At 38.7% G+C, this 11,688-nt stretch overlaps 1 protein-coding gene across 1 annotated transcript; it reads right to left on the bottom strand.

The window, feature by feature from the left end:
- Positions 1-3,541: 3,541 nt before the first annotated feature.
- LOC109071051 (keratin, type I cytoskeletal 15-like) lies at positions 3,542-6,434 on the bottom strand. Its single transcript, XM_042766142.1, has 8 exons — positions 5,851-6,434; positions 5,519-5,601; positions 5,242-5,398; positions 4,991-5,152; positions 4,669-4,794; positions 4,028-4,248; positions 3,887-3,900; positions 3,542-3,777 (listed from the first exon to the last, which is right to left on the bottom strand). The coding sequence occupies exons 1-8, from the start codon at positions 6,340-6,342 to the stop codon at positions 3,716-3,718; spliced, it is 1,317 nt and encodes a 438-aa protein (XP_042622076.1). The 5' UTR covers positions 6,343-6,434; the 3' UTR covers positions 3,542-3,715.
- Positions 6,435-11,688: the final 5,254 nt, after the last annotated feature.

Raw genomic sequence — 11,688 nt, 5'->3', positions numbered from 1 at the left:
CCTAGTGAAGACACTGCAAAGGAATTTGTGTTAACTATATGTGCATGGGATGTACTCACCCTCAAGACTACAATGGAGGGAGTGCAGTAAGACAATTAAGCTTTCAACACACTGTGTGTATGCAAGTGTGTGTGTGTTTATGAGCAAGTGTTCTGTACAACTTGCGGAAATCTCATTGTCTGTTAGATACAGAAAAAGGAGGCTGAGCCGGTCATGCGGGGTTTATAAATTTATAAACTCACCATTTTACTCACAATTAAGAAGGATTTGGCAGACAGGCAACTCCCTGAGGTGATGTGAGGTCATCTGTGGCAGTTTCTGTGCCACCCTTTTACAGGTCACACGGATTAACTTAATTACTTGAGTGCCCAGTACTTTTTTATTTTATTTTATTGTGGATGGTGCATGTGTGCAATATTTTACTATTTATTTAGTATGTAGTCAAAAGCATGAGGAAAAAGTAAAGCTTTCTACTTATTAAAACTAAAGATCTAACTTTCTTTGCTTTAAAACTATTCATTTGTGCAATTTTGTTATAAAGGGTGCATTAAATCTCTAAACTAAATTATGTATTTGTATTGTATTCTGAGGAGTAAAACAACTATTTTTTAAAGTTTCCTTACTAATAAAGCTTCTCGATTCTACATTTATATTTGAGAGAGACAGAGATACTTGTTCTGCTGTGCTGCACTAGAGGTCGCAGTGAGCACTAGATTGAGTAGCAGCGCTGGTGCTCGCAGCTCTAGCCGGGTGCAGTGGCGCGTGCCTGTAATCCAAGCTGCTGGGAGGCTGAGGCTGGCGGATCGCTTGAGTTCAGGGGTTCTGGGCTGCAGTGGACTATGTCGATCGGGTGTCCGCGCTAAGTTCGGTATCGATATGGTGCTCCTGGGGGAGCTCGGGACCACCAGGTCGTCTAAGGAGGGGTGAACCGGCCCAGGTCGGAGACGGAGCAGGTCAAAGCCCCCGTGCCGATCAGTAGTGGGGTCGCGCCTGTGAATAGACACTGCAGTGCAGCCTGAGCGATACAGCGAGACTCAGACTTTTGCGTGTTAAATTAAATAATCATGTTGTTTGTAACAAACTCAGTAGCTCAAACATAAGTACATGGTGCTAAAAAAGGCCAGGGTGATAATACCGTTAAAACCTTAACGGTACCCATCCCTAGTCAATATATTGTATTAAAGTGACAGACTGGAGCTTGGGCCATCAATAATGTTAATCAACCAACAAAATGCATAGACAAAATTACTCACAGCTCTTAATCTGAATAACGTTATAGCTTTAATAAACATTAATCTACCAATAATACATACAGTGAAAACTATGCATTCTTCATTTTCATTGATTACTTTTGGATTTCTTTTGTAGTCTTTTACTTACCTGCACAGTAATGTTAGTAGACCTTCATGGAAAAATGAAAGCACTGTTTATTTCATTTGTATATTTGTTTTATTGTTTTTGTCAGTTTGTTTTACTTCGTTTCTTTGTTCATGTTCTTACTGTATCTTATCTTATCTTATGTATAAAACACTAAAAATGGAGCATTTACAAATTGATGTTTTATATTTCATTAAATATTTATTTTACATTTCAGAATATAAAGCAATGTTAATTCAGCTCTTAATTTGTCATATATATATATAGTGTAGAATTCAACATTCAAGAGTGTGTGTGTGTGTGTGTGTGTGTGTGTGTGTGTGTATATATATATATATATATATATATAAAACAAAAAGTACTGATAAGAATACCGTTAAAGTACCGAATCGATAAGCTGTATCTTTAAGGGTAGTAATACCATTAAAACCTTATCGATATCCATCCGTAGTCATGGGTTTGATTCCCAAGAAAGCATTCGTGGTAAATTGCTTTGGATAAAAGTGTCTGCCAAATGCATTAAAACATGAATAATGTGATAAAGAATCAAAAAGAGTTGGTCTTTTTATGACTATAATAAATACACTCACATATCAGGATGGTTCTTATTTCTTATAGAAGCAGCTATCTTACCCTCAAAAGCTTTTTAGGTGTACAGCAAATATTTGGTTCCTAATAAAGAATTTAAAAAAAATAAAAAATCTTTGGGACCTTAGCAAACAATATGTTTTTATATATTTAGCTTCAGACTGCATTTTAGCACTCTGCAGAAACACTTTCTTATATAATTTTCTGTCTTTTAAAAGTTTTAAATCTGGCCGTCTACAAAATCTATTGTCAATTAGCATGTGTCTTGTTCTGCTGCCATTTCAGCATGAAATTCAACAATCAAGTGTGATACATTGTTTCCTATGATTGTAATTCCTGTATAAATGCTTTATTCCACACTAACAAGCCAGTGTAAACGTACAGTTTCCATTGAGATACATGTAACAGATCTTTCCAGGTATTATAATCCTTTTTGCAACAAGCAAAAGAACTGTAAGTCAAAACTGAAAGAACAGAAACAGAGTCAGTGAAAACCATTGCTGGATGGGTCTTTTGAATTTTCAAATGGGAGATTTCATTATTTTGTAAATTTAAGCTATTGGTTTATATAATTACATTTACTGTAAGAAATCACGTAGTGTTTTAACAATATCCCAGAGCACATTGAGCAGTACAACACTGCACCACCACTGCCTATTTTTCAGTGAAAGTGCCGTGCCACACCCAGTCGACAACCTCTAAGTCTACAGCAACTTGTTTTGAGACAGTAACAGTTTTAATTCTGATTCATAGCATTCCCCAAAGTCAAAAGAACTGGAAACAATCAAACAGTAATATCTCAGCACATCTCATCAGTCAGCATCTGAACAAAAATAACACCACACCTATGTCTGCCAATGAGTGCTTTCATGTAGAGACAAAGTTGAAATTTATTTTGTACTATTTTCTCTCTTCATTTCACTAACTCTTCTGTTCTTGCCTCTTTATGGAGATTACTGGTCATTTCATGACCTGTTGCCTCCTGCAAATCACATAAGCGTAGAACATATTTGATCTTAATCTTAGCAAATAAAGCCAAGATACATTGAAGTACAAGCCAAATAGTATTTTTATTCATCAAATAAATGTGTATGTACATGTCTCTCTTTCAGTCTTTTTCTCTTCTGCACATATTCCCCTCTCTATATACTGTAAATGTTCTTTTATCCAGTTACACAATTGCAATTGTTTATGAGGGTGAAAGGTTTTTACTGATAAAGGGGAAGTAAATGGCCAACCAGCTTTTATGACCTTCCCTTCACCGCTTTTGTGATGGATCTGTTGCCAGGCAACATATACAATATTGTTGTGAGGCTGTTATGGAAGGAACCCATGAAAAACATTGGGAAGACTGAGACTCTGTTTATTTCCCTCATACTTTTTTCTAGTGATTACTGTAAATGAGTGTTCATGCAATGGAAAACTGTGGCACCACACTACAGTCTAAATATTATGTCAGGAATGTGAATCTCCATTTTATTTTGCATTTCAGGTTTTTTTGTTGTTGTTTTTTTTACTCTTTTATGTAAAAGAAAGACTATAGTCTTCAGATAAAGAAAAACAATGTAAAAAGTGATTCATGACAGCATCTTTATTTTCAGAGACTTTATGTTTTATCACACACAAATATAAGTATCATCATCTGTTTTTCTTTTGGCAACACTTTTTCTCAATATTATTTCAGTAAACTTTCAAAACCAAATGTATGTGTGTGTCCAGATGTTGTCTCATAAAGCAGTGTGCTCTGCATTTAGAAGTGCTGTGTCTTCTGGATTGTTGTTGTTCCACCTGTGGTGACGTTGATAGTTGCACCTGAAGGCAGAGAGAGAGAGAAAGAGTCAATAATGCAAAATATAATGCATTCACTGTAGTACCTACCTGAAACCGATCATCCCACTTCAGTATGCAAAGAAAGATTTACCTGGTATTTGAGTCCTGAAAAAAAAGAAGAAGAAAAAAAAAGATGCATTAGTGATGCAATTCCAGGACTGAATGACTTAACATAATCCATGCACCACTTCTGACACACAATAACTTTGACAAATAAAAGAAATGAACTTACTTAATGTCTTGATTTTCCAGGAGGCTCCTGTAGGTGGCGATCTCCTGCTCCAAACGAGTCTTGATGTCCAGCAACATTGCGTATTCTCGTCCCTGTTGCTCAATGCTAGCCCGCACTTGACTTAACTCGGCTTCCAGCATGTTGATTTGGTTCTGGTAGCCTGCTAGCATAGCGCTGTACCTAGCCTCTGTGTCTGCCAGTGATTTTTCCAGTGCCGCTTTCTGTGCAAGTAACGAGAACATGCAGAAATAGGTCTCAGTAAAGTGCTGTTGTATGAAAAATATCTATTTTCATGAAAATCAAATGGATGGGGACAACATTAGGGGGAGTGATGACTAGAAAAACACCACCAAGAAGAAAGTCCACAAATGAACCCTTTGAGATTTCCAGAATTATAAATGGCTTCTCTCATTCCTTTCATTGTACCTCACCTACTTCCTGGGATTTGAAGGACTTCATAAAATAAAGCATTCTTGTTATATATCACACTAGCTCTCTTTTTGATCTGTTTTTTGATCCTTTCTTGGCCTGCTTCCCTAACCTCTTATGTAATATTTTGCTGAACTTATGATAATGAAATGATGTATTATGTAACCCCTTGCTCTCCCCCCTACACTTCCTGAATTCCACTTGTGTCTCACCATGCTGAGTTGAGACTGTAGTTCGATCTCCAGACCCTGCAAGGTGCGTCGTAGATCTGTGATCTGTGTCTTGGTTGTTTGTATGGTCTCTGTGCTGATGGCCACTTCTTTGTTCAAACCTGCCGTCTAAAAGGGACAGAAACACACACAATATGAATTCAAGTACTGTACATCATAAACTCAGCTGTATTGTTTTACCTCAGTATCACTAGTATAAGTTACACGCTGAGATATGTGGTTGATTCAGTGAAATCGGGGGTCTTGTATTATGTTTGATAACAAAGTAGAATTCACTGATTCAAGGAGACAGGAGAGGTCTTACCTTGTCTTTAAACCAGTCTTCCTGTTCCCTGCGGTGTTTCTGAATGATGTTCTCGTAATGAGCACGAATCTCCTCAAGAACCTTGTTCAGGTCTTGCTGAGGAGCAGCATCAACCTCTACGTTCACTGTGCCTGTCAGCTGTGCCCTCAGTGCAGCCAAGTCCTGTAAACCCACAAGACTTCAGCATCAGGTCTCTGATAAGCTGCACAAGTTCAAAAAATAAAAATATATACAGGCAAGTTACTACAAACCTCCTGGTGGTTCTTCTTCATAAACGCCAGCTCATCCTGCAGACTCTCGATCTGCATCTCCAGGTCGGCCTTTGTCAGGGTCGTCTGGTCCAGCAAGCGGCGCAGGTTAGCGATGTCAGCCTCCACAGACTGCCGCATTGCCAGTTCATGCTCATATCTGATTGGTGGAGAAGCAGGATGAGGAATAAACTCACCTATCATCTCTAAAACATGATCTATCAAGATGCTAAAGCTATCAAGCTATGGTTACAGAGGAATGTTTTTTGAGGGGATTTACTTTATCCTGAAGTCATCAGCAGCCAGTTTAGAGTTGTCGATCTGCAGGAGGATGTTGGCGTTGTTGATGGTAGCATTTTTAATCTGTAATGAAAAGCATTGATATGCAGCTTTTAATACATCAGTTTAGAACAAAAATGTGGAGCAAACTGTCACAAGGTCACATGCCAAAAATATTAGACTTTGCAACTTTGCAGTCTTTCATATGAGAACAGTATGCATTGTGTTGCAAGGATTCTCTATAATCTGCAATCTATTATTTAGCAACTAGATTAGTGCACTAGAATTGGCTAGTCTTTATCACGTTGCACATTCTTTCAGGGATCATTGTACCTTGTCCTTCAGGTCATTGATGGTGTTCCAGTATTTGCTGTAGTCCCTCTGTGCGATTGGCCCTTTCTTATCATAGTACTCACGGATCTGCCTCTCCAAAGTGGCATTGGCAGCCTCCAGTGAGCGAACCTTCTCCAGGTAGGACGCCAGACGGTCGTTCAGGTTCTGCATGGTGGCCTTCTCATTCAGCTGGATCAAGTCACTGTCTCCTCCAACCATGATTCCAGTGCTGAATCCTCCACCATATCCTCCGCCATATCCTCCGCCATATCCTCCTCCGTATCCTCCACCAAAACCGTATCCTCCACCATATCCTCCACCACCTCCAACTCTGTAAGTAGAGGTGCGGGTGCTACCTCCTAGACTACCTCCATACACGCTGTGGGCTTTCTGCGGAAAGGCCGCCGAACTGCTCCGAGTCTTGGTGATAATGGACTTCGAGGTCATGGTCCTGGGAACTGTGGAGGTTGTCGTGCGAACAGAGATCGACATGGTGGATGGATGCTGAGATGAGAAGAACGCAGAGAGGACACTGCAGGAAACTGCTGGGAGTTGTCCCGGAGAGGATTGGTGCCTTCAAGCTCAGCTTTTTCTTCTTATAGAGATGGGGCTTGAGGGCGGGAACTGCATTTTGTGGTCGGGAGGGGGGAAGGAGGGTGTGTGCCAGACCCTTCTGCAACCTCCAGTTGAGACTCAAGGACCAGTGTTCAGTTTCCACCCTAGTGAGGAAACTGCAAAGGAATGTCTCTGTGTCTGTTTGAACAACTGCGATGTCCTCACCCTTGAGATTTCAATGAAGGGAGTGCAACAAGGTTACGGTCTCTTTGACACACACACACAAACACACACACACACGTGTATTTATATGTGTGTGCGTGTGCCAGTTTGAAACAGAATAAAGACACTACACCAGTAATGTGAGAATACCAAGTAGTTTTAAGTTCAGCATTTTTGATCAAGCAGTAAGCAAATGTCAGAGTTTCAGAGTTCAAATGTTTGTTCTCAGTCTGCAGATGTGAGAGTGAAAGTCTGATGGCACATAAAGACACATGGTTCAGTGATAAATAATAGTGTCTATAAAGAAAAAATCTTGAAGAAATCCATTTTAAAATGCACGTACCAAGTTAAATCTGTGTATTCATGTTTGTTTCATACAGTTTAAAAAATAAAAAATGTTTTTTGTCCCCCCCCCCTGCATGTTTGTCACATGATTTTGTTGACAAAAGTTTTTTTTTTTTTTTATATTAAACTGTAAAGCAGTTTAAATATGAATATAATATGCAAATATAAAAATCTTTAAATGTTTTTTTTTTCACCAAGAAGTTATGAAAAAAAAATATATGCATAAGCTTTTTGTTTAAAGATTTGTATTCTTTTGATTAGTATTTTTTTTTCTTCAATATCATATCAGGACAAATGTATAAGTTTTTACTTGATGCTTCCCCAAAAATGATCAAAATTCATTGTCACCATCATGTCACTGATCCTTATACTGTAATATTTGTTTGAAGTTCTGACAATTCTTTGCTTAATATTCAATATTGTTTCTTTTAATTGTAAAATGTATGTTCTTTGAGAAAATATCAGGCCAAGCTTGTTTATCATGTGCTCACAACCTCCTGTCATAATGCTGTTATGTTGTGGTTACCAGGGTGTTGTGCAGTTGCTTGCAGAGGATTTGTCTTGATTGTGGGCTCCCTGGGACCCACCCTTTAAACAGATCACATCTGGAACTTTGCATCAACTTGGATACTTCACTAAACAACAATGGAGAGAGAGAAGGGGTGGGGGGTATAATTTATTTTCTCAAGAACAGATATTATGAAACTTTGTTCCTGTGAATTGCATGGAACTAAGATGGTTACCAGAATTCAGGGAAAATTTAAATAAATGACATGAAAAATCGATTGACTGAAATGATTTTATTATTTCAGAAGAAAATGACTACAGAGAGAATAAAGACAATTATTCAGTTTGGGGGTCATTATATTGAAATATTTGACTACTGTTGACCAATCAGAATAAAGTACTGTGTACAAAAAATTTAATATTACTGATATTAAGGTACTGCAATAAGAAAGGTGCATTATTTTAAGAAATGATTAAATATGTTTTTAGAGATTTTACCACTACCATGCATCTCCATGACTCCAGATCTGCTTGATCTGTTCTTTTTTCAGAGTTTGTCTCCGCTGTGAAGGCATTAGTCTGGATGACTTTCATTCATCATGACTCACTGTATAAACAGAGCTCCACCCCACCTCTTTCTCTGTTGTATTAGCTGTCCTCAAAGAGCTCATGGGAGAGTAGATAACTAATATTACTCATAAAAATGAATAAAAATTGGGTGTCCTGTCCAGGCTAGCGCCAGCTTTAACTCAGGTATGATAATGGCCTGCTGCCACCGGATATCTAGAGTTGATTATCACCTGTTTTATCTATTCTAATTTAAATTTTAATTTTGGTTAATCTATTGTTTTATTTACCTGTAATAGTTTGCAACATAGTGAACATCGAAATAAGTGATAATTAGTGTGAAATAGAATGCTAATTATGGTAAAATTTCAAATGTACTGTGATGCCACCCACTTCAGACCAAAGAGTTATATGGGATTTTCAGTGTTATATATGTTATGTGTTATGGTTTACTTTAAAAAAAAAAAAAAAAAAAAAAAAAGAAGAAAAAGAAAAAGAAAAAGAAACTGTACGCAAAAGCCACTGCAAACACAGATTTACTAACTATACAGTTGTAATAATGATTAAAATAATAAAAATAGCTGCAACACATAGTGGATCAACACTGTTAATTCGGGGATTGAAATGGCCTGCTGTAGATAAAACGATAAGGTGTTACCCTCAACACTGGTAATGAGGCACAGACATATGTCAGGTAAAGTATTACCTCATTCACTTGTCTTGCAGATGTGTGTGCATGAAGAAACTATGATTCAACCAACTGAAAATGTGTACACAAAAAACTGACTTCCCGTGTCCTTAGAAAAAAGAAACTTAAACAATTTTTTAAAAGTCTGTATTATTACAATAATACATAACTTAAATGCCTCTGATTAGCTGTTGTGTTCAATAAATCAACAGATATCTCTGATTGGCTACATTATTCAATGCTGCAAAAAGATGTTTTAAACAGAAACCTTTCACACTCTCCAGAGTGTAATCACAATTATGCACTGGAACATTTGCCAAATATGTTTTGCCAATATGCTGGTATTATTGCTACGAGTGAGGCTGGTCTTGCTTTCATTTGAGTGTGTTTAGCACCCTCTAACACCCTGCAGAACCAAACAAATTTTAACTCTCTGTCAAATCGAAAGCCGCTACCTGATTGCTTTATTGAAATATAAAATTATGAAAAATTATAAAGTTTTAAACACGTGGTGAGATGTAAACAACCTTGATGTGCGAGCATGTACCAGTTGAATATTCATGAACTTGACATTTGTAGGTACTTTGATGTTGCAGGATGGGAATGAAGTTATGGGAGACCATGTATGTCATCAAATATGGGAGGGTAGGTATGTCATCGGGATCATCAGGTGGACTCCCTCTTTTACTGATGTTGTGTTGATGAGCCCACATCTCCAGAGGGCTCAAGAGTGATACCCAGGTACACCCCCTTCAGCGCCATTTCCCCCCCACCTGGCTATTTTTGAACCCAGTCAGACTCTTGCCTCTTTATCCAGAGCTACTGGCTGTTTCTCTCAGCAGCCTCTGATGAAGTTATAATTGTTCTGCGCAAGCTCTGGCTTCTGATTCCCTGGCCTCTTAGCAAGTTACATCTTACTTCCAACGGACGGATTTCAGTGTTCCATTCACGAAGTAGTATATCAGCAGCTAGCTCAGCATATCTTAGGTATTTACGCTTATAAACCTCATCCAGTGAGTCTTCACAGGATATGGTGAGTTCAATGATGAAGACCATATTTACAGAGGGGAACCAGAGAACTATATCAGGCTTGAGGGTAGTGGTTGTGATCTCTGGAGGAAAAACAAGCTGCTGATAAATATCCACCAGCATCTTCCATTCGCAGGCTATCTGAAGCTGGTTATGCTCCAGTGTTGTAGGCCTGTTCCTGGTTACTTTTGCCCCTTCATGGACAAAGATGGCTTGCGGGGAGTCACTCGCTGGTGGTAAAGAATTGGTGGTGATACACTTTGCCTCAAGGGTGGAGGCAAGGCTCTTAAAGACTTGGTTGTGACGCAACACGTAACAGCCCTGGGTGAGGCTGACTTTACGCCCCGTCAGTATGTGCTTGAGGGAAGCTGGGCTGGAGCAGAGAGCACATCCAGGATCTTCACCCAACCACTGATTGAGATTAATTGGTGTTTAAAGGATGTCATAAATAGTTCTGATGATAAAGCTGAGCTGCTTCACTTCCATGCTCCACAGGTCCTTCCAGGTGATCCTCCTCTTCACCACTCCATCCCACTGTGTCCACTGTCCCTGTTAACCAAGGGAAACTGCCTTAGCCCACCTCTCTGCATATATTTCTCGACCACCATCTTTCGACCACCGGTGTCCGGGATGTAAAAGAAGTTGAAAGCAGCTCCACAGGAGATTATAGGGCACTGACCCAAAGGCATTATTAGCAAGGTCCAGGAAGACAACATGGAGGTGCTTTTTCCCAACCTTTGCCATCTGGATCTGTTGCCATATCATACTGGAATGTTTTAAGTACCCAGAAAACCCTGATGTACCTGCCTTCTGTACCGCTGTATCTAAGTAGCTATTTCTTTTCAGGTTTCCAGACAAAATCTCGGCCATGATTCTGAAAAAGTCTATACCCTCTTCATTTATCAGTGATATTGGTCAAAACTGGCTGATATTCTCTAAGTCCTTATACTTTGAAATTAGAACCCCTCCTTCCCTACACCACACTTTGGGTATAATCTTCTCCTGCCACACCATCCTCATGAGCCTCCAGAGAAAGTTCAGGATATACGGTGCATTCTTGTACATCTTGTATGGGACTCCATTTGGCCCTGGTGCTTATGCTGATCTTGCATTATGGTCTACGCTTTCCACCTCTTTCAAAGTTGGAGGGTGAATCTCCATTTGATGTTCTGGAGAGTTGATTTGTAGGATGTCTGGTGGAACTGAAAGTTGTTTACGCCGTCTTGGGTCATAATGCATCATCTTTAAGTGATCCGCCAAGTCTTTCTTTGTTAATTTCAGGGTTCCACTTTTCTCCCTTGTGAAGAGACTTGTCAGAAATTTGAATGGATCTTTAAAGAACTGACTGCTTTTTTGTTGTTTTTTCCTTCTGCATTTTTGCAAGTTGATTGATATAGGAATGGGTTTTTGTTTGTTTTTTATTTCAGCTTGATCTACGTAGTGAATATATTTTGATTTTTCTGTGCGTTTCTTCTTTCCACAAGCTCTTGTCTGCAGTTTATGGCCCTTTTCTGCAGGTGTAATGACGAAAACACCTGTGGTGCTCTCTTGGTCTGCACAGTTGTTGCTCATTGTTGTTTCCAGTCCAAGGTCTGTTGCTATAATGTCAGCCGATGAGTCTTCTTCCACCTTCAGTCTCGCAGACTCTCAGACTTATAAACAAATTAATGCAAGACACAATAAAAAAAAAAAAAAACAATAAAACTGGTAGAAATCTTATGTGTTAAATTTTCTTATTTTAATGACAGCTTTTCAGAGGCACTTAAAGCAGCAATGCTTTTTTTTTAAGTCCCTTATCTGGATTTGGATTTATTATTATTATTATGGGATAAGTGTTGGCTAAATCCAGAAATGCATTATAATATTTCCAACTATAGCTTTTTAATGACATTATGCAGATGCAATGACACACACACAAAAAAATC

This window comes from Cyprinus carpio, chromosome A11 (genome assembly GCF_018340385.1).
Source record: "Cyprinus carpio isolate SPL01 chromosome A11, ASM1834038v1, whole genome shotgun sequence".
Taxonomy (NCBI): Eukaryota; Metazoa; Chordata; class Actinopteri; order Cypriniformes; family Cyprinidae; genus Cyprinus; species Cyprinus carpio.
The sequence above is the reverse complement of the archived record's forward strand: the minus strand, read 5'-3'. Positions and strand labels throughout refer to the sequence as shown.